Genomic DNA, 22,954 nt, shown 5'->3' with positions numbered 1-22,954 from the left:
ATTTTCCTTCACAACAATCAATCTATCACGGGTTTCTGCTATTACATTTTCCATTCATCTTTTAAGCAACCAAAGAGCGGCGGCTAATAATTAATCTCTCAGAAAGCTACAGTTCTTTTTTGTTTGAAATTCACCGTTCAGTAATTAGGCTTTTAGCTGCGGAAGGAATTTCTCCAGATGAGCCTACTCTCTGATGCCAATGGTACTACGTAGTATTCATTTGAAGGTTCGGTGTAGGTAACCCGTGCTGCTGGCTTTGTACTACTAGATTGCAGTAAATGTTTCACGAAGGAACCTTACACTCCCCAGAATTCGGATTTTAGTGAGGAAAAATTTTCAAGAATTGTCATCCTTTATAAGGAAGGAAGGTAAGATGTAAAATACCTAGCAGAGACATAAAGTAAAATGTTTGTATTTGCAAACTTGTACTTTGAAACAATTCCAGGATCTGAACGGGTACAATCACCTCTATGTTTCCTGCTCAATTATAAGAAAAATTAGCCCAGTTGAAATCTCTTTATATTTGATTCTTTTATTTATCAAGTACATAAATCGGAACCTTTTTAGATGCCAAATTAGATTTTTTTTTTTTTTACATTTCAAATTATGGTTAACTTCATTTGTAAATGGCTTAATTGTTTCTCATGTCTAAATCCTTTAATTTATCAATTACATTACGTCGGATTTCTTTTATTTGTCACGCATATAAAAAATTTATAAAGATGCACCCAATATTTTAACTCTATTTTTAAATGGCAACTTAATTAACCTTTTGCAATCCAAATTATGGTTAATATATTTTAGCAAACATTTAACTCTCTCTCTCCTTCACATATGAAACATTGAGTGGAGTCCCAAATGACTGAGAGGAGAAGAGACAAGTGAAATTGTTAAAACCTTAGAAGAGCGTAGTAAAATTGTCAGAAACCTCAAGGGAGGTTTTTGACATTATCCCTAATTCATTGGTAGATTAGATTGGCCCGCAGATTTTTGGTGCCCAGCTTGAACACTGTACCCGAATTGGAGTGCATCCGACAAGGTCCACACCCTACACCTACAGCAAAGAGTGATGGTAGGGTAGGTACAACTGAAATACCTCCCGAGGCTGTGAAATTATTCTGCCTTTTCCAAGGCTGTCTTGATCTTCCACAGAGACAATTAATGCATTATTAGATGCCAATTACTTCCAAGAAATTGTTGGTTTTATCTGACTAGCTACAAGAATGCTGCCGGAAATAAATGTCGCCGAGGTCCCCAAGAGACTTCTAGCGGATGCGAAAATTGGGGAATAATTTCAACAGACAAGAAAGGACTGATGAGTAAGATTGAAGGTTACTCGTGAAGGTTCTATTATTGTCCTTTGTGCCCATAATTCTACAACAGAACGACTCAACCGAAGCAAGCCTCGCTATGACAATAAACCCAAGTACATCTCGAAACTTCTGGGTACACTTCGCTACAGGTTTCAATTCAATACACTAGTAGATAATGCTTGCGAACCAGATGGTACGATGGGGTAAAGAGCGGACTGAAACTGCCATCCCTCCTTTTTTGCTTCACTAGCTTAAAACAAACCTTTGCACCCGATGAGACAGTAAATATGATGCTCTTGCAGAAAGTGGTGCTAGATTCTCAAGGAACATTCATGACTTGTATGGATTGTAACATATCAGAAACAGCAATTACCAGATCACCTGATTTGATCATTCCCCGAGCCTTGAGCAAGGAGAAGGTTTTGTTGAGGTTACTTTCCATATCATCAGCGAAGCTCAAGCGAAAAGGTATTAGACCCCACTGTAGATTTAACCGTCTGCGGACGGATGTTGTGGTTGTAAATGCAAAAATTGGGCAGTCGGGTCGGCAACGCGACAGGAGAGATGCCATGTGTCCATCCTTTGTGTAAACAAAAAGTGCATCCACCTCTAAGTTGTTAGCTGAAATTTAATTGTAGAAAAGTTTTTAAAAAAATAATAATCAGAACTAGAAGGGCACTGAATTAGGCAAAAGAAAACATTAAAATAAATTTTCATGTATGTTTTAGACCATACGAGTCAGCCAGAGGGCAGACTCTGGAGCATGAGCAATGATACAACAAAAGGAAAAGGAAAAGACAAAAGAAAGAGGAGGAAAACATATAAGCAAAAAGAAATACTAAGAGATACAGCTCGGTTCCTAACAGAACACCGGAAAGAGAAATGTCCACTGGTCCCTGTAAGAGGATTCCTTAATATAGAAGAACCACAGAAATGTACAGCCATGTTAAATTCAAAGAACATCTGTGTCTAACAATGACTTAAATGGACAATGTTAAAGAGAAATCACTTGAGAAAAAATGAGGAAGAAAAGTAAGCCGGGAATATGACAACAAAATGCAATGAATTTCCTAACAAACCTAAAGGTCATTCAGAAAAGAGATTAAAAGAACTAAGATGGGCAGTAACCGCAATTGCTACTAGTAGTATTGAGAATGGAAAGGAACACCATACCAATAATGTCTCAAGAAAATGGTACACATGCTATGACACCAGCAAATTCCAATAAGATTTTAAGATGGAAAATAAAACTTTAATATTTAACAGCAACATCTTTCCAGTAGAATCTTAAGCATGAATAAGTTCAAGATAAAGAGTAAGTCATATTAGGCTTATTCAGTCCTCTGTCTTTTCTTTCTTATCTTTTTTTTCCCACCTTGTTCCTCTATTCATACAAGAAAGGTCCGAGTAAAATAAAAAGCTGGGAGCAATTTTTTTTTTTTTCATCTCTTGTTTTTCTGAGTACTTTATTATATCCTTCTTGCTTCAGCCATTTTAAGTGGCCTCACCTCAGTAACTCAGAGTCATCTTTGTCTGGTAATAGATTTAACAAAAAACAGGGACATCACTATTCATAAACAGTTGCCACTCCTACCAAGAGGAAAAAAAGCTCCTATGGCCGCAAATACTCTTTACATTTCTCTTTTAAATATTCTGGCCTCTGGTCACTTTGCCTTCAACAATATAAATAGGAATTCACAGTAGATTCAATCTCAAACTGTGCGCCAAAATGACGATAGAGCTAAAACAATCCAGTTTACCATGCACTTGTCTAACCAACCATTCACTCATTTGACTAACAGATTTAAGAAAGGTCTGTTTTAATAACCTTTGGAGAGATGGACTTGGTTGCCATACTAATCAAGACACATAACGTAAATGCAAACATCATACCCATCTTAGCTGCAGAGTTGCAGATCTCTTCCGATATGCTGTCGGCAAATGAAGAAGCTATGTCAGGGAGTTCCATAACTTCATGATGTTTCTCTTCTCTCCACCACCTCTCTATTCTCAGACTAACATTTCTGAGAACGGTCAGTGCTTTATCAGGGTACTGACCCATAGCTGACTCACCTGAGAGCATCAAAGCATCTGCTCGTTGCCTTACTGCTTCAGAAACATCAGCCACTTCAGCTCTTGTGGGTGTAGGGTACTCAATCATAGACTCAAGCAACTGAGAAGCTACAATAACAGGCTTATTCAACTGTCTACAAAGCTGAACAATCTTTTGCTGCTCTGAAGGGACCTGTTCCAAGGGGATCTGTGCACCCAGATCTCCTCTTGCAACCATAGCCCCATCGGACGCTAGAATGATCTCCTCTAAGTTCCTCAAAGAGTCAACACTTTCTATCTTTGCAATGACGGAAATATCACTGCACCATCAGACAAATATGCACATAAAAATAAACACAATTAACAAAGGCAAGAAAAAGTAATCAAAGACCACTTTTTACAAACGGGGATTCCTGCATCCCACCCACAAGAATAAAGGAAAAATTAATAGAAGGGAAGACAGACAAAAGAAAAGAAAATTTAAGCAAATAGCATGGGTAACTGGAAAGGTTTTGCAAGGAGGAAAAGACAGACTTAATGCGTAAAAGAATAGTTCCAGTCTCTCACAAAAATATTGAGTATTTATCCTCGATAAGGGAAGGCTTAAGCTTTTTCCATCCCCCAAAAAGGCATATGAACATCTATGTGCCTCGTATAAACAAAAAAAGAAAATGTCAATAAATTATACCTATCACGAGCCCTTGCTTTTATATAGCTTCTAAGGTGAGTAATGACTTCAGCAGACTTGACAAAGGATATCGCAATGAAATCAACACCTTCAGCAATCCCAAAATCAATGTCTAACCAATCCTGAGGAAATGAGATGCTGACATTAAGATTTATAATCAAACATTCACATTTATAAAAATAACAAGAAGCCTAGCAACATCATAAAGGCATGATTTATGCATCTTCGTATACATAAAAGGCAAAATGTGTCACAGGCAAAAATACATTTGCACATGTTATTTTAAGTTAGTTCACATCTGGATTAAGAAACTTCAAAGATGCAGCACACAGCTCCTGCTACCCCTATGCACATGTAACCAACATTTTGTTTAATTCCCTCAAGGCAAAATAACTGTTCCATAGAACTGACTTCAGCATTTACAACTGATCCAAATCACAGTTCATACTTCCGTAGAGTTTGAAATGTTTCAAGGAATCAAGTAATTAACAGACTAAAATTAGTACATAAATAGTCAAGAGAAACAAGATCTGAAATTTTACCAAGGACTAAACCTGAAAGAGCATTTAATTCTCATTAAGACACATTTGAAGAGTTCAGTTAAGTTGTCAATAAAAACTTGTGTCCTTTGTTTCAACGCATGCATAAGTTTCATGCGTAAGAGGACAAACATGGCAGTTCATAGTCTAATAAAATCTATGCTTTCATTTTCCAAGAGAATCACCTCATCGTCACCGTAACCATAAGATCTACTTTTCAAGTACACAACTTTCTGAGCCCTCAATACCAGTAGACTCCTACACATTTCTTCCTATTTATGTTAAATTTTACCTAAAGTATATAGAAAAGAATAGTCCATCTCCCACCAAACAAAAATACAGTTGAAAATACTCCAAACCATGAGTCCTGTCCAAGGGAAATAACTTAACAGCTCTTCACTGAATTCTTGGAACCTAAAATAACTCTTACACCTCAATCTTAAATAAGTGCAGATGACGATGACTATGCTCATTTAGAATACATATGAAAAATCACACTAAATCAGGTGTTACACGCTTATTTTGTCAAAGAAAGAATAAAATATTTTCCAGACAAAAAATTTCCTCCTTGTCCAAACACCAAAGTTGAACAGACTAATACTTAGTAACAGGAATCCTATTCCTAGCATCAGGTTGAGAATATGATATCCATTCCTGCTAAAGTCAAAATTATCTGCAGGCACTGTGCAAAAACCTTTCTTATGACCAGTTGTCACATTGATTAATACATATAACTGTTTCCCAAAAGGCAAATCTGTCTCAATGGATGAATGCAGCAATTTCAGGAAAGAGATTCATTCTTAAAAGGCAACAAGAACAATAAAGAAAAGTATTTACCTTTGAGGATATTGTCGGTAACATGGCATTACGTTCCCGTACTAAGCTCCCATGTCGCCAGAAGGTAAGATTAGCCCGAGGTAGTAAGAGTCCAGGGTCTGTGCATCTGCACTTGACATCTGGACCAATTTTCTCAATCACCTCAAACCTTACCATTCCACCATCTACTAGGAGATCATCCCCGACTTTCACATCTGTCATGACATGGATAACACAACTTTTTCCAATCAATGAAGTAAATGAAAAAATTAGAGGACATAAATAATGTTATCTTCTTTGAAGCACTACTCTCTGCAAGAGTAAGATCAGAATGTGGGTCACAAAATTTCTGACCTTCAGCAAAGCCCTCATAGTTCACATGTATAGTGCGTTCTGGAAGAGGTGACTCAAAAGCTCTAACACTGAAAATCCAAACTTCCCCATCCTGCACAATAAACCAATGCCCAATTAAGCACACTTTTCTAAATTCATTAATAACAAAATATACAATGTACAATTCCGTCCTTTTTTATCAACTACAACACACCAAACCAATTCAACTCCAATGGTTCCACATGATCTCAGATAGACAGATGGCAGAGAAGGAAACCATGTGTAAAGTTAGAGAGAACTCAATTCAGATTGAAATCAGAAGAAACCTATCCGGACACGAGATTCTTCTATTTGTCTGGAATGGAGAAGAACAACTTCCCTTTTTCCATTTCAAGCAGCCAATTATCAGACATTCATGAGAAAGAATCACAATTTTCTCAACCAAGTGAAGCAATTATGATGAATGAGACTAACAAAATTACCTTTTTTACCCGTCCATTATGTAAAGATCCAAAATTACCTCTATCATGAATATAAAAAAGTCAGATAATACTAGCTTTGATACACCAACTCTTTTGGAGTGTGTGTGTGTGTCCCTTTCGAAAGTCTGAAATTGCTGATAATGCGAAAGGATGTGGGCACTGAGTACTGTACCATCTTGCATATTTGACAACAGTTCATTCCCAAAAAGTACATCATCGATAGAACAAGCAATTAAGCAAGACAGCATCACTATGCTATGCCAATTGCATAAGCAGGCAAAGCTCATTTAAACATCATCTCATCAGCCATTATTTCACTGCAGTTGCTGCATCTCATTTTGTTTCTAACACCCCACAGGTGTGGGGAAGAGAGCAAGTGTTCAGGCTTTAACGAATAAGATATTTATAAAAAATTCGGAAAAGTCACACCAACTGAAGTGGCCAATAGAAAACAATGCCTCAATTGTTTTCACAAATTTAAGACGAAAACTTCTAAGAAGGGCTTGAGAGCACATATCTAAACTGGGAAACCATAAACTTCTGAAAACCCACAAGCTTCAGAAAAGATGGGGGAAAAAATATCCCCTCTTCAAAACCCAGAAACTTGTAACCAATTGCAAATGGACAAATTCAAGCAAGTACCACAAGATTGAAAAGCCATTTTTTTTTTAATCAATTTCATAGTAAGTAATTCATCTCAAATAAAGATGGATTAAATTGCCACTCTCCCCAGCACCTGATTCAAGAAAAACAAGCAGTTCAACTCATAATAGACCAAAACTTGTATAGATATATTGGGATACAAATTGAAAGCTGAATGAAGCAAATTCCTATCATGACAGAGGTCTGAAATTTTTCTTAATCTTCTTCTTACCAACGAAGTAATTGCAGCCTTAATCAAAAGAAGTCACTAGAATAGACCTTGATAACTCAAGTACATTTGACACGGTAACAATTCCCATTCCGAACCCCCCCCCCCCCAATCTCTTGTAGGTAAAAAACCTAAAACAAATAGCCGAATAAACTCAATTTCATACTCACAAAAAGACTAATATTGAATTCATTCCTTGTCCATGAGAAACACAACCCCATAGTTCTCTCCTGTCAGTTCTCAAGTAAACTCAGCAAAACCACCCAGAAAGCATATCACTATTTCTAAGAAGTTAACCATATTCAACTCCAATACCCCTATAAAGCACCTAACTTTTAGCTCATTATCCACTAATAAGCACAATCGATAAAATTAACCTGACATTCATATCCCAAATCAAATTAGTGAATCAACCAAAAAAGCAATCATTTTTTTTTTCCAATTCTTTACCTCAGCTTTCACGGAAGAGGCACCACCAAGTTCCCCCATGTGAATTTCACTGCCTTCAGTATCCATCATAATAGCTACCGCGTAGCCTTTCTCCTCATTCAACCTCCGAACCCGCTCGATCACTCTCCGGTGCCACTCCCTCGTCCCGTGACACATATTAATCCTAGCCACATTCATTCCCCCAACAGCCAACGCCTCCAGCTGTTCCGACCCGCACGTCGCGGGGCCGATCGTGCAAATCAGTTTAGTCCTCCGTGTGCTCCGAAACCCATTCTCCTTCAACTCGGCCTCCGTCACCGCATCCACCTCAATCGAGCCCGTGTCCGCTGGCGGCACAGCCGATAACACCCCTCCCACACCATTATCCGAACCTAGAGTCGCAGCTGCAGCGGAAGCAGAAGCAGAAGCTGAAGCTGAAGGCGCCTCCGGATCGGAGGAGGCTTTGGTAATGAGAAGCTCCGGTGGTGCTGGTGTACGTAGGCCGGAGGGTCTGAATTTGACGGGGAACCGGAAACTTCCGGTGAGGAACGAAGTTGAGGGTCTTGAAAGGGATGCGAAATTGGGGGAAGTTGGTGAGGAGGTGGAAATGGATAAATTGAGAGACTGCGACATTTTCCGGTGGGAGTTTCACTATTTTAAGGTGGCCGCTGACGGAGTTAAGATTACGCCCGGAGACTGCGGGTGCGTGACGTACTAGCTAAAAAGGGGAGAGACAAGGATGAAGAGAGTTAGGGTGGAATCGTACCAAAGAAAATAGGGGAGTGTGCGAGTTTGCTTCTAATTTGGAGGGCGGAGAAAACGAGGCGAGGGAGGAAGCTTTGAAGTTTCAGTCTGGAATTTGGGTGGAAACTCGGAAACTTGAAAGTGATGGAGACACAAATACAATGGAAAGAGAGACAGACAGAATCAGTAACCCCTCCAAAGTGAGAATTAAAAGTGTCGATTCACTTCAGGCCCAAAAGTGCTTGGAGTCCTTGGCAAAACTGGGAATGTTGTCCAAGGAGGAGGGGCTGGCAACCTTCACCAAAGCTTATGGCCAAGATTTGGTCAAAAAATATATATATATATATATAAGGTGTATATTTTACACCACGTGCAGAATTATAAAAATTTATTCTATAATTATATTTTACATCTAGTGCCATTTTTGCTCCTCTTATTCTCACGGTTGCCTGAATTTATTATGTTTTGGATTTACCCAAACATGTTTTTGGTTTGTTCGAAGAATATGCATCATAAAAAAGATATTGATTGATTTATTTATACAGACAAATTAAAAAGTGGAAACGATCATAATAGCAAACTAATCGCCCCCAACTGCTTCTCCAAATCAACTTCAAGCTCCTCATTTTAAGTTTTTTTTTTAATGTCATCAAATTTTACAGTAGTATCTTTTGGGTTAAGCCCAAGTCCGACCCTTTCTTCAATTGGTCTCAGATGGACCCAAGCCTAACTTGAATTGCTTCCTCTAAAATTATTATCACTACTCAACCCTCCACCAGGAGATTGATCAATGTTTTACCCCCAAATTTTGCTAGTAGCGAAAGATATCCAAAAGAAAATATCCTTGCAAGGTCCAGTCTAGTGATATTTAATTGCTCCTCCCGTGCTCCTCTGTTTGGATTAACTGTTTTTGGGAGTGTTTTTGAAAAATTTTATTGTAATAGTGTATATGAAAAATTTTTACTATAAATATTTTTTGAAATATTTGATATATTATATGGAAGAGATATTTTTATTTATGTATTACTGTAGTTTTTTACTTGAAAAATGACCAATCCAAACGGTTCTATTTTTGGACGTTTTATGTCTTTAACTCTTATTAACAAGAGCAATATCGTTTGTACAAGAAAGAGACTCCAAATTTGATATTACATCAAAACTTCCCTACTCCGTTCCCCTGGACAAAAGTCCAAACGCATTTTTGGTTGAGGGAGTTGAAAAGTTAGGGGGTTACTTACAAGTAAATGATAGTTGAGGGAGTAAACTGTAAATTAGCTCCTATAAAAGTTCCCAAGTTGCAAACTTTGATTAGGCGTTGAAGGAACAACGATCCTACCCGATCTCGAGATAATTCCCCAGAGAACCTCTTTCGATTTCCCCGGCTCCGATTTAGGGTCTCTTTCAGTTAAATTTCTCAATTGGAAAGGTAAAAAGAAAGCAATTTGGCTATATTATGTTCTTTTTATTAAAAATTTTGAGCTGAATTATTTGTTGGCACTCAGTTGCTCAATCGGAGAATTTTCTTTTTCGAATTGTTTCATTGATAGTGATTTGGGAATTAATTGTGCAGGTGAAGGATGGGAGCATTTTTGTCTAGGTTTTGGTTTATGCTGTTTCCGGCGAAGGAGTACAAGATTGTGGTGGTTGGATTGGATAACGCCGGCAAAACGACAACGCTTTACAAGTTGCATTTGGGGGAGGTGGTTACTACTCATCCTACAGTCGGCAGCAACGTCGAAGAACTTGTTTATAAAAATATAAGATTTGAGGTCGGTTGCTTTTTCGATTTATGCCTTGGAATGTGTTTATTTCTTAATTTGAATTCTGCGGGAAACTAGGTCTTGATCAATTTCAGGTTTTGTCTTGGAGAATTTCTTGATACGTGGCTGGTTCTGGACATGGTTGATGTAGCTGATGTTTTATATACTCAAATGCATTTTTAAGTGTGTTCGACTTAGTTAATTGACAATAAGATGTAGGAATTTCGAAGTACTAACTGATTGATATATGCTTGCTGCTTAAGTGACTTCATTGTAGATGTTATTGTTTGTCAAATTGTTACTTCAGGAAATGTAAAATTAGGTCTTAAAGAGTTTGTGGGTTCTATGTGAGATTTTGGATTCCGTGTGAATTAGAAAGGTGGATCTTTGTAGCAATTTATGGCACTCAGGAATCTTTTTCAGCTGGAGAACTGGTAGTTTGATTTAACTAGGGAATTAGAAAATATATATATTTATTGGTTTTTCGGATAAAAGTCCAGCATCAATTACAGATAGTCAAATTTTGTGCAAGATATACTTATCCTCTGTATATTGGTTATTTCACCATGATGGATGGGAACAAGGTGGTTATTACGAACCGTCATCAGTATGTAGGCAGATCACCTGTACAGATTCTTCCTTCAGTCATGAGGAAAAGAAGATGTAATAGTTGAAAAACTGAAGTAGGTTTTAGTTTGTATTGGCAAAAGGTTGACTGACATCATTGGTCTCTTGTGTCTCTTGGATGGTGCAAAATGAAGTGTAAGTCCCTGTGGTTGTACTAGCTCTTGGAGGGAAATATTACACACAAATACAAATTTGAGGAGCTTGACTGTACAGTACATATAGATCCTATATTTTCTAGGGCACTTCATATTTGCATTTCCAGAAACCTCACCTGAATCTAGCATTGGTTTCATCCTAGTCAACAAAGCAAAACTTGTGCATTCTGATGTCTTATTTCAGCTAATCTGATCTAATTTATTTGCTGATGCTACTCAATCAGGTTTGGGATCTAGGCGGTCAAGATCGGCTTAGGACGTCATGGGCTACCTACTACCGTGGAACTCACGCTGTGATTGTAGTAATTGACAGCACTGATAGAGCCAGGATTTCCATAATGAAGGATGAACTCTTCAGGCTGCTCCCGCATGAGGATTTACAAAGTGCAGTTATCCTCGTCTTCGCAAATAAACAGGACCTCAAGGATGCCATGAGTCCTGCTGAGATAACTGATGCGCTTTCCCTTCATAGCATAAAAGATCATGATTGGCACATCCAAGCTTGCTGTGCCCTTACTGGTGAAGGTTTGTATGATGGTTTGGGTTGGGTAGCACAACGGGTTAGTGGAAAGGCTCCAAGCTTGGAGAGTTGATATAAAGAATATTAAAGTTCATGTGTAGAAGTCCTCGCTCCTGTGGTTGGAATACGTTGTTTTTATTGGTTTCCCTGCACTTGCAGATTGAGTTCTCCTGTGCGTGGAAAAAGAAAAGGGAAAAACCAGAGCTGTATGTTGTACCTTTCATTTCATTTTCTCCTGAGTGAATATTTGGCAAGTTTGATTGCTAAAAAATATGTTTTAATCCTAGTCCTCTGTGCTCCTGTTGATCTGTCGGTTGGTGATTTTTAGCGGTCGCTTTGCTTTTTCGCTTGGCGGAAGACTATCGTGACATACGGTTCTTCAACCAGATTTTGCTTCGTGTGAGTGAGATTTGCTTACGTTAATAAGGAGCTTTTGGATGGACTTCAACCGCTAATGGAATATATCTGGGATAACGTCTCTGGTATTCCTCCGCTAGCTAGCCTTTCAATCACAACTTGGGTTGGGACCGCAGAAATTATTACAAATAATTGATTGAAGACCACGCATGAACTAGAACTCATGCATCGTCGACAGCGTAGGGACGAGCAAATTATAACAAATTATCAAAAATTGAAACCTGATAATATGGATGAACAACAAATAGTCGAAAATATTCGACAAATTGTAAATTTGTTTTCAGGTGGAGCTTCTAATGTTTAGCAGTAACTAAAAAAAAAATTGGAACAAATGTTATCGATTGAAAGGTATTTATAACTAATTGTTGAACGGAATTAGTCCACAACTTTTTTTAAAGTTTAAAAACACATATTTCTAATTAACATTTACCTGGTTTTAACTTGGGTTTCAGCTCATTTTTGCAGTAAATTCTTTAGACTTGTAATAATCACTAAAATGATAAATTATGCCTCTTCTTTGTTAATAACTGTTAGTATCAAATTACTTTAAAATGCATATGGAAATTTTTCTAGATGCACACTGAACACATACAGTCATAACCAAGAAATGGGCGCTGCAGCAATTAAACTGCCAAAATCACAAAGGATACATATATGGGGTGGGGTAGATAACAGAGCCAAGTCCTGTTCCTCCTGTTTCCCCACATCAGAAAGGAAAAAACAACAAACTGAAGGAAGGGCAATAAAGAAATATATGAGGATACAAAACAGAAAATTATCTCTTGGTTATAAGGTGAAATTTCTTAATCATGTTTACAAGAACATAAATGGGCATTTGTACACGATGCTGTATTCCATTCCATTTCTAGGGGTAACTGAAAGGGGAGAAAACATAGAATTTTTTGATATAGAATAATCTAGAGTAAGGAAAAATTGTGAATCTCTGCACAATGGATCATTTGATAACCTGACAGGATATTCCTATCTGTACTCTGTAACAAGCTCAACCATCAATTTAGCAAACTGCTCTAGCACCAACAATCACAGAATCCAGCACCTGCATCCTGATTTCTCTTGAGGCCCCTCAAACCATCGATCCCAGGATGGATTGAGCGGGCCATTCGTCCTGGAAGAAAGAAATGAGTTCTTTTAGAATGAGGTTTGAAAGGAACGGCAGACTTTCAAAGCATTGAAAAAAATACAAGGAGGTGTACTACGCTGGAAGTAGCGGATCCGGTCTTGTCTCCACCTTACTCAGCATCCTAGATTGCATTACAGAAAATTCATTTGAGCCATTACCATAAATGTAGAAAGGATTGTTCAAACAATTATTGGGTCAAGTAAATACTATTTACAATATTTACTTACTCCTTGCAAGAAGCTGAGGCCTTCTCCATCTTCTCAAGCTGTTCTAGTTCTTCCTACACAGAAAAACATCATCTTTAGGGAATGAAATATTATTCATGAAACACTATCGCTGCAGACAACCCGAATCAGTCATTACGTCAGGTGAAATCTCAAGCAGTCTCACAAGAAAGGATCAAAAGGTTAACGAACTAGTGCGAGTTAATAAACATGACCACCCAATATCTATCTAAAGATAATGGGGAAGCAGTCCTAACTACTACTTGGTCTCAGTCTAAGCTTAGCACTACTAACCACATTAATAGTCTAACATCACCAGTTCCAGTCCTGATCCCAAAATCATGATTATAAAATCGACAGTGAATAAGCTTAATCCAAATGTAAAGCACAAATTCATTTTGCAGATGCATTTGCTTGCATAATTCACGAGAGGATGAGGAACCCTTGCCCTTGCCATCATTTATATTGGCACCAGAGCAAGATCCTTGCTAAATTCTTTTGAGCTACACCAAAAATTAAACTAATCAGGTACAAAGAATGGTGAAATGTGCTGGTTTCTTCTGGATAAGATGAAGAGGTAGAATATAAGGAGGAAGGGATAAGGATCTCAGACAGACGCATTTTATAACAGTCACCACGAAACTGGCACCTTTTTGCAACCTATTAATCAACAAAACCACCCAACTATAAACACCAGCCACGCCCTTCACCTTCTTAGGACTAGAAAATCCAAACAACCATCAAACATGAGCAGTTTGTTAAACTGCAAACCTCCTCTTCCAAGTAGCATCATCTAGTGTCTTCTTCGAAACTTCATGCAAAGGAATGAACAGGGCCACTAAAAAGTAGTAACAGTGTACTTCTTAGTTCAGTAAAAATGTCTAACAACTGGGAAATAGAGAAATATCATGTCATTTTGGAAAGAAACCAACCGGTGCAACATTCAGCGTCTCCATACTATATTCCAACTAAAAAACAAGAAGAGTAGCTTACTTGCCACCAAACTTATAAGACAAATCCTCAGAAAATCCACTGATTATAAAACTCAAAAGCTAATAGACTGGATTGTATTAACTTCAGCTGTTAAGCAAGGAAAGAGAAGGAGAATCTCAAAGAAAAGACAAGGTTTACTCTATATGTGAAGTGAGAGGAGTTACATATAACAGGGTTTAGATGAAAACTACTTCTTGAGGTTAGCATTCACGTGCTTCATGGTCTACTGACTGACTTATAACTGCATATACATATTTTTGCCTTCACCTTGGAAGGTGATTACTGAGGTGTAATCACTGGCTTACAACTGGTCAGCCTTTTGAGTGCTTCATAATGGAGTCAATCAAAAACCTCATTATCTTAGCAGAGTCGATTCAAAATTTTGGTGATGCTGCAGGTCATGGCACGGTGCCATTTCAGATAGCAATGTGGCTTCCTTTTAATTGACCTTTGTAAGTACGAATTCTAGTGCCCTATATACAATGTGTCAAGTTCCTATCGACTAGGATCTTACATATCAAGTGTTCGTTTGGAGCAGAATAAAAGGCTACCACAACAAAAACAAAAAGGAGGGACAAGTGATACGCTGGATTTTCTCTGGATAAAACAGTGTATTATGAACTAAATGATGCTTTGAAAGCATAAAAGATTCAACACAACTTAGCCCACCAAGCCTTTGCAAACACTAATAACCAGCAGAGAACCTCAACCCAGAGCCTTAACAAATTGCCGAGGCAAATTATTACTCAAAACTACACTGATCAACATCAGAAGTTCGTCCACATGACAGAGACTAGATAGTCACGGGTCCATAGTGGGAAAAAACTGGAACTTTCTATTTTGAAGCAAGAGGCTTATATTTGAACACAAACTCAAAACTGCAATCAACTTCAACACTTTATTCACGAAAACTGCAATTGCAAAACGCACAAACCCACCTCAAAGTTCCAATTTACAGCAGCAATCGGCAAAGGCGAGAATTTGCAAACGCAAAAACCAAATTAGAGACAATACAGATGACTAACACAAAGTTTATCCCGCTTTTAAACCCTTGTATTCCTCAGCAGAAAAATAAAGGTACAAAATTTCATTGAAAAATACCACACTTTTACCTGATATAGAAAGATAAAAAGAAGAAAAACGATGTGTGACATCATTTTCTTATTGAACAATAACAATGCAAGAAAACAGAATTGGACCCACTTGAACTCAAAATCAAACCGAAAATCGCCAATCAATTGCCACAAGAGAAGGGAAAAAGAAAAATGGAAAAGAAAACGAAAAGCTTGAATGTATACTTGAAGAGGTGAAAAGGAGTTAAGAAGTCAAGCAAAGAGAGTGACCTCCAAAAAGCGAGCTTCTTGCTCAAGTCTTTTCAATTCAGCAGAAATCCTATGCTTCCCTCTCGTATCTGCCGCCGATCTCCCCTGCTCCGAGCTCACTGATTGCATCTCTCACTCGGCTTAAAACCAGAAAAGACACCCCAAAAAAAAAACCAAATTTTCTTGTCGGTTGAATATGGAAATGTGCATAGCAGCTAAAACCCAGAGAATAAAAATGGATTCCCAGCTGAAAAACTCAAAAACCCAGATGGATGATCAATTTGAGAAGGCCATTACAAGAAAATTTGTATCTTGTGTGCTGATTTCGAGGACAAATTGTTGCAATTTTTAGACAAAGGAAGGGAACTGGGGCACAACAAATTGGATAACAAGTAGAGAAGCAGTAGTAACACGTATCTATATAAATGGGGTAGGAGTAGGAAGAAACGAACAAAAGGCAAGGCAGGTTAGAAGAATAATAAAGAAAAGAAAGGGGAAAAGGCTGCTTTCTTTATTTTCTTTTTTGTTGGGAGGCGCATTTTGTCACAAATGTGGAGGAAGAGAAAAAGGTTGTCGTCTTTCGTCTTGCTTTTTCCACTTTTTTTTTTCCTTTTAATAAAAATATTATGATCATTTTCGTGTCTTTTCTGTCTCTCTCTCTTCTCTGGATATCTTCTCCTTTTTGAGTCTGGATCTCTCATTCGGTTTGGTTTCCAAGCCTAGTCTAAGTCCAGTTAATGGGGTAAGAGACAACAGCAAAAATTTGCGTACTTCTTGTCACCTTGTGTTTATCCGCCCTCCTTTCATGGCCTCGTGTGAGTTTACGATTTTCCCTATACAAAAAGTGCAGGTGAAATTCTCCTGGCCTTTTGTTTTCGGTTATTCACATTATTGTCTCATCTTTAAAACATTTCATCGCAATTTGTTTAGTGTAAAAACGGTCATATAAGTGCTAGCAAATTCACATTTATAGGTTTAGGAATGATAACACTGACTACCTCGCTCTAAACTTTTTGGGAACTTTAAGAAATGTTTTTACCTTTGAATAACCACTGGGCATGGCTTAGTGGCCATCAGGAGGGACTTAAATCCTTCCTTGGAGTGTAACTGGGGTTCAACCCTTGCCTGCTGTAAAAAAAATTCAAGAATGATGCCATAACATTCCTTTTGGTTCCGTTTGATAAAACTGAATCTGAAATCTGAAGTCTGAAATCTGAATACTGAAACAATTAATTTGCTGAATTTTAAGTACTGAAAAAAATATATAAATGTCTGAATTTTAATGCTAAACCTATTTATGCTGTTTGATAAATATTTATAGCTAAATGCTTAATAAGTTTAATTTGACAATTTTGCCCTTATATCCTTTCATTCAAAAAAGAAATAGAATCTATGATTTAATTAGTTTAAAATTGTTAGGTATGAAAATGACAATATTTATTTTTAAATCAAATTAATATAAAAGATGAAATATATTATATTAGGAGTATGGAGAAGATGTGAAAGTCATTAAAAAGGGAGAAAAGAGAAACTAAAAATCATTAGATAGAGAATATTATGTTGTTTAATTAGATAAGAATTTTGAACATAATTAACAAACAAGGGTAGATTTGGTAGATAAGATAAGGTAGTTGAAGTAATTCTATTGATTCTTATCAGAATTAAGCATTCAGTTAGGATTCTTGTGCTGAAAAAAATACACACAGGTTCAGCACTGCTTGACAAGTTCAGCAAATAGATTTTCATTTATCAAACACTCAAAACATCTGAATGTCTGAAAAAATTCAGATTCAGCACTTTTTTATGTTATCAAACAGAACCTTTGTCTAATAGGTCTGCATACATAACACACAAGCCTCCTTAAGTTTCTCATCCCCTATAGATAATGATAGAATAAGTTGTACAATTTATTATCGTTATCGGAAAAAAAAAAAAGAACCTTTGTCTAATAGGTCTGCATACATAACACACAAGCCTCCTTAAGTTTCTCATCCCCTATAGATAATGATAGAATAAGTTGTACAATTTATTATCGTTATCGGAAAAAAAAAAAAGATTAGCTCGCGATCATTTAAACACGTTTAGATTTGTGTTGCAATATAACTTTTCATTTCAAATTGAATCTCCATCCTCTCAATTTGATCAACGTCAAAGATTCACAAGCACCTAAAACTATCCACAAATCATCAATAATCTAGCGGTATGGATTTGTAAACACTAATTCAGTGATCACTGATTAGGGTTCAAAATTTAACCATACGTTATCTAAACGATAAGATTCACGAACACGATCGTGAAACCACTAAATGTAAAAGTTCTTAACTCTTAAAAGTAATGGTTTCGGGAGTACATCTTTGGCTGTCTGAAACAAAATTCTCTCAGACTTTTATTTACTAGAGAAAAAAAAAAAAGAAATTGAATCCAACTTCACTTTCAACCGTATGATCCATGAACGTGTGAGCAAGTGAATCCGGCCTTTATTCATGTGTGATGCCACTAGCACCGCTAAAGTTAAGTATTCTGTTGTCTTCAAGAAATTGACCACTTCGGAATTTTCTTCCATTCAGATTGAACAACATGCAGATTGCTAAGCTTTTTTTCCAAATTGGCTGAATGTATGAAGAAAAAAATTTTTAAAAAAAGTGAAAATAAAATAAATTGTGAAGCTCCAGCCCAAGGAGTGCGCGTGGGCATGCTTAAAGATACCGCCACAGTGGGAATCCAGTTGACGGAGGCGAATCATGTCACGCATAGAATGAGAGGAACAGTGGCAGTGAGAGTACACGCTGAGCCCGTGAAGTGGGAGCGCGTGCTGGATTTGCCCGCTTTCTGTTTGTCACGTGACTAAGGTCTAAGGGAACACAGTACAAAACCGTAGCCCTCTCCGTACTTGGTTCAGTATTATATGTGCCGGCAGACAGGCACGAGCTGCCTTCGACCAATTAACTGACAGTATTTGCCGGTTGAGGACGTGGTTTCTTACTGTTCCATTGTGACCACGCTTTTAAGAGTGCATGGGAAGTGAGACCCTCAAGGCGTGGTTCTTTCTACACATTCAACATAACCCCTGCATGCTTTTCAAGATCTTTTGCTCACTCCCTGTGTGATAGGGTACAAGAACAAACAACTCCTTTATTTGGCACCCTTTTAGTCATGAAATGTGTGGAAATTCATGCCAAAAAATTTGTTTAAGAAAGGTCTTGAAAGATGCTTTTAACATGGAAGCACGCCTTAGTCTAACGATTAAAGTTGAAATTTTAAAAATTGAAGATTTTGGATTCAATGTCCCCTTTTTTATTTGTGCTTCTCAAATCTTAAAAGAAAAAAGTACTTTTAACATGTCCCAAAATTTTTTCAAACGAAAGCACATTTGAGTACGAGGGTTGATTAGATTAAGTAATTAAAGCACTATTTCTCAAAAATAATAATTTAGGTTCAATTTTCAAGCGCCTATACGGTGGCACAATGATGGACTAAAGAAACATGGTCGGACGTGCAGCAAATCAACTTTGCTAAAGAGAACTGGGTTCGATTGGATTTGATTAAGGGCTATGGTTCCTTCTCTAATAATCGAAGGGAAAACTCAAATTCCTTTTCATCTTGTGTTCGATAAAGTATCCAAAGGAAAGCAATTTGATTGGAACTGCACCTGTTGCAGTAGATAAAAATCGAGAGGATTGAATTAGATGGTAATATAAAAAAGACGATAAATAAGGGATTTTAAATTGAAGTTCTCTTGTTAAAAAAACAAAAACAAAATTGACAATGACATATTAATTTCTCGAAAAAGAGCCCACAAGCTTATGACAAAAACAAGGGATCCCTTGCATGGAATCCAAGTGTCATCGTCGTGGCAATTGTGTCCAAGTGTCGTGGCACCAAATCCAAGTGTCACCGTCTTGTTCTTTCAAGCATTGACCGCAAATCAACAAACGTCCCACCGGAATTTCTCTCTTTCTTATAATTGTTGTTTATGCAATTTCATCAAAGCTTGATCAAGAAAACTATCTTCCTTCATGCATTATCCTCAACAACGGGGAGTATAAGACCTTCATCGCTGTTGCAAGCTTCCAACTCTGTATCATCACTCCAGAAAGTTGATCGGGCCCGTGACAACCAAAATTTTGTGCATGCTTCAGCTAAATTTGAGTTTCACCGGCCCAGATGATCCACCGGCAAAATCTCCACCGGAGGTCTCAACAGCGCCACCATTTCACAAGCCGGGTATCCCACCAGAGGTGCCACGGAGGCCCAATGTCCCTGATTTTTGGGCCGTCAATACCACAAGAGTCTTATGGAGCATACGTGGGCTATTAAGGTTTGTTTCTTAGCTAGTAGTACTTGAAATCCTCAAAGTAGAGTCTTTTTTTTTGTTTTCTTCCGAAAGGCATAATTCTGGTTCCTGCTGGATTAAAGGTTGATTTGCACTTTTTTAACTCTTGTCTTTCGGTCTATTTGTTGAAGTACTCGTCACACGGCAGTCGGCCTCTTTCACTCAAGAATTTGGTGACAAGGGGAAGAATAAAATAGAGTGATTCTCCTTGGAGCAGTCCCTCAAACTCAGGGAACCTAGTTTATCCTTTTGCAATTCCTGGATAACTATTTGGAGTTGGAATTTAGATTGAAAACATAAAAAACAGGCAAAATTGGACAAATAGTGGAACATGGCCGTCTCAGACGTACAAAAGTATTTGTTAGCAATTAGATGATTACAAAGTTCCCATTGCTCCTACCTATAAATATCATTCCTCTGCCATACCCTTGCAATAATACTGAACCCTCCTCTTGACCAATCATTGGTCTTAATATTTTCTGATATTCCTAGGCAAATATCATGGGGGTGACATCTTACACCGATGAACACACTTCGCCTGTTGCCCCATCAAGAATTTTCAAGGCTTCAATTGTTGACTCCCATACCTTGATTCCAAAACTCCTACCACAAGTAATCAAAAGCATGGATATCATTGAGGGTGATGGAGGTGCTGGGAGCATAAAGCAGATTACTTTTGCAGAAGGTAAGGTCATCAACTTTTTGCAAAGACATCAACAGTTTAGATTCATTCAACCAAATGTTAAGAAAGAGAAAAAGCGAAAACATGTTGAATCATGAAGGAAAGAATAGGCTAATAGTTCTTCCTATGCAGGTAGCAACTTCAAATCTATCAAGTATCGCATCGATGAACTGAATGATGATGCATTAACATACAGCTACACATTGGTCGAAGGGGATGCATTGATTGACGAGCTTGAGAAAATAACATATGAGATCAAGTTTGAGAAGGGACCTGATGGTGGTTCCATTTCTAAGGTGACAAGCAAATACTACACTCGGGGGGATTTCAAGCTCAATGAGGATGAAGTCAAGGCCGGCAAAGAAAAGGTCTTGGGCATGTACAAAGCAGTTGAGGCCTATCTCCTCCAGAATCCTGAGGCCTATGCGTAAATGAGCATCTCCCAAATTATATGCTCTTCCTGATCATGCTCACAAGTCTTGGTGCTCTTGCTGTCTTCTGTCTGGCTTTTGCCACCTATAATCGGCATAGTCGCTCGCCTGGCTAATCAATAATGATCTTACCTACTTTCACTGTTGTTGGTTGATTATGGATCATCTGCTGTAAAATTTGTGTTTGTGGTTTGCCTCATGGGATTAACTAGTGATTTCTATAAAATCTCATGCTTGAGTTCAGATTTCATTCCTTCTCCAAAATCCATATTCGTGACTTTGATATGGAGTTGTAATGGACATCAGTCAGACCAATACAACTTCGCTGCGTATCCAAACCTCACAAAGCAGTAACCTCTTGAGGATGTCACCATTATTCTAAGAGGGGTGCAAATTGGAGATTCAAAGGCTGTCAATTATCTTGAACAACTTAGGAGTGACAATTTTAGTTTTACCAATATCTCTCCGCGATTGAGAAGTTGTACAATATAATACTATATTAGTGAAATCTCATCAATTCAGATAATTATAGAACGCAAAATATAACAAAGAACTTTTAAAGCAAATTCCATGGTGGATTTAAAGCTCAGAGCTTGCATGGTTGCCTCAAGAAGAAAACATCTTCAATGAACAAGTTTCAAGATAAAGCAAATACAGATGATCAAAAGCAGAACTTTGCCCTGAAGAAAATGGTTATAAATAAGGAATCCCTACTCAAAAATTTGCTAGCCTTACATTTTAAGCCTGCCAGGTGTCAAATCCCAATCCCTCCCAATTGCCAATCATTTTCAATAGGGCAAATTACATTTTACCCCTGTGGTTTTTGGAAAAATCACATAACCCCCCATGATTCTAAAAGTTATACATAAATCTCTTGTGGTTTGGGTTGAAGTGTCAAACAGACAGAAAGCAAAAGTTATACATAAATCTCTTGTGGTTTGGGTTGAAGTGTCAAACAGACAGAAAGCACCCATCGTGACGATTCGTGGCTTAAACACGCTTGTGGTGCTGGTTGCAGTTAGAAACGTTCCCATATTACCCTGACCACTTTAACACACCCAATAAGGCTTGGTATTATTACAAAAATCTGGTAATGGGAGGCAATCTGTATATGAAAACTTGTACCACCATGCTATTTAGGCTTCATTTACTGATGTAGCAAATGGGAGGCAAAACAGGATGAGATTTTCCCCAGGACGGACATTAGAGAAAGAAACCTGTGAAACTCCTTCACCTGCTTGAATCAACCATGATCAGCTTGATTTTCTCATAGGTTGTTTCTCCATTCGAGAGCTCATTCGGCTCAATCTGCAAAATGGGCCTCAAAGGCAAGTATGATACACTTTGTCACTAGGATGATATACTTGTATTTCTCAAAACGCAAGTATGATATACTCGTTACTGGTGGAGTTTGTAGATACTGAACGAATGGGTTTTCTATGATTTTATTACCCAAACTTGATTGCTAAACCAACTTGCGGATATATGGTCAGATTTTCGATTTGTGAATATTCTGAGAGTAGCATAAATACAATTAATGCACGCACTATTTGCATCAACTTTGCACCGTCTTTCACTACACAAATAGAAGTGACAATCTTTTTTAACCCCACTCAGATTGGCAAATGACAAAGCCGGCATGTTGACACCAAAAAATATTCTCCGTACAAAAATCTGGTAATACATCAATTAGTTTTTACAAAACAAAATAAGGTACATAAGTACCTAATCAAAAAGTCCAGCAGACACCAAGATTCAACAAAAAGTCCAGCAACAAACCATAAACAAAAAGCATCTTATATGCTAAACTGATGTCGAAAACTTACCAGACACAGCAATAGCTTTCATGATACTCTTTCACAGCTACTTTTTGATCTTCAATGGTAGATCTAGGGTTTTAATTTTGTGGGTTAAAATTTTCTCTTCTTCTTTCTCACGACAAAGACTAGAGTAAGAGAAAATCTGACTTCATTTGCTTCCTTTTTTTATATTTATATTAGGGTAATTTGGACATTTGGCCCACAAATCGTCACGATGGATACTTTCTGTCTGTTTGACACTTCAACCTAAAACACAAGGGGT

At 37.7% G+C, this 22,954-nt stretch overlaps 4 protein-coding genes and 1 long non-coding RNA gene across 7 annotated transcripts; 2 read left to right on the top strand and 3 right to left on the bottom strand.

Annotated features, from left to right (window-relative positions):
- Positions 1 to 1,320: 1,320 nt before the first annotated feature.
- LOC140038859 (pyruvate kinase isozyme A, chloroplastic-like) lies at positions 1,321 to 8,574 on the bottom strand. The gene is made up of 6 exons (XM_072084402.1): positions 7,545 to 8,574; positions 5,763 to 5,853; positions 5,430 to 5,623; positions 4,054 to 4,175; positions 3,207 to 3,685; positions 1,321 to 1,934 (listed from the first exon to the last, which is right to left on the bottom strand). Exons 1-6 carry the CDS (start codon positions 8,154 to 8,156, stop codon positions 1,633 to 1,635), a joined length of 1,800 nt encoding a protein of 599 aa, XP_071940503.1. The 5' UTR covers positions 8,157 to 8,574; the 3' UTR covers positions 1,321 to 1,632.
- An 814-nt stretch (positions 8,575 to 9,388) lies between these two features.
- LOC140038858 (uncharacterized) lies at positions 9,389 to 11,615 on the top strand. Of its 2 annotated transcripts, none has more exons than XM_072084400.1 (3): positions 9,389 to 9,693; positions 9,838 to 10,036; positions 11,034 to 11,615. In XM_072084400.1, the coding sequence occupies exons 2-3, from the start codon at positions 9,845 to 9,847 to the stop codon at positions 11,400 to 11,402; spliced, it is 561 nt and encodes a 186-aa protein (XP_071940501.1). In that variant the 5' UTR covers positions 9,389 to 9,693; positions 9,838 to 9,844; the 3' UTR covers positions 11,403 to 11,615. The 2 variants fall into 2 exon arrangements, with proteins under 2 accessions (XP_071940501.1, XP_071940502.1); XM_072084401.1 differs by having other exon boundaries at positions 9,492 to 9,661.
- Positions 11,616 to 12,501: 886 nt separating this feature from the next.
- LOC140038856 (guanine nucleotide-binding protein subunit gamma 2-like) lies at positions 12,502 to 15,977 on the bottom strand. Its single transcript, XM_072084399.1, has 4 exons — positions 15,448 to 15,977; positions 13,115 to 13,167; positions 12,964 to 13,008; positions 12,502 to 12,872 (listed from the first exon to the last, which is right to left on the bottom strand). Exons 1-4 carry the CDS (start codon positions 15,553 to 15,555, stop codon positions 12,788 to 12,790), a joined length of 291 nt encoding a protein of 96 aa, XP_071940500.1. The 5' UTR covers positions 15,556 to 15,977; the 3' UTR covers positions 12,502 to 12,787.
- Positions 15,978 to 19,350: 3,373 nt separating this feature from the next.
- Positions 19,351 to 21,122, top strand: LOC113734989 (major allergen Pru ar 1). Of its 2 annotated transcripts, none has more exons than XM_027261822.2 (3): positions 19,351 to 19,744; positions 20,252 to 20,444; positions 20,574 to 21,122. In XM_027261822.2, the coding sequence occupies exons 1-3, from the start codon at positions 19,721 to 19,723 to the stop codon at positions 20,870 to 20,872; spliced, it is 516 nt and encodes a 171-aa protein (XP_027117623.1). In that variant the 5' UTR covers positions 19,351 to 19,720; the 3' UTR covers positions 20,873 to 21,122. The 2 variants fall into 2 exon arrangements, with proteins under 2 accessions (XP_027117623.1, XP_027117624.1); XM_027261823.2 differs by having other exon boundaries at positions 19,352 to 19,744; positions 19,891 to 20,444.
- Positions 20,730 to 22,824, bottom strand: LOC140038857 (uncharacterized). Its single transcript, XR_011842390.1, has 2 exons — positions 22,699 to 22,824; positions 20,730 to 22,180 (listed from the first exon to the last, which is right to left on the bottom strand). It is a non-coding gene; the product is annotated as an uncharacterized lncRNA (long non-coding RNA).
- Positions 22,825 to 22,954: the final 130 nt, after the last annotated feature.

Source organism: Coffea arabica, chromosome 3e (genome assembly GCF_036785885.1).
Source record: "Coffea arabica cultivar ET-39 chromosome 3e, Coffea Arabica ET-39 HiFi, whole genome shotgun sequence".
Classification (NCBI taxonomy): domain Eukaryota; kingdom Viridiplantae; phylum Streptophyta; class Magnoliopsida; order Gentianales; family Rubiaceae; genus Coffea; species Coffea arabica.
The sequence above is the reverse complement of the archived record's forward strand: the minus strand, read 5'-3'. Positions and strand labels throughout refer to the sequence as shown.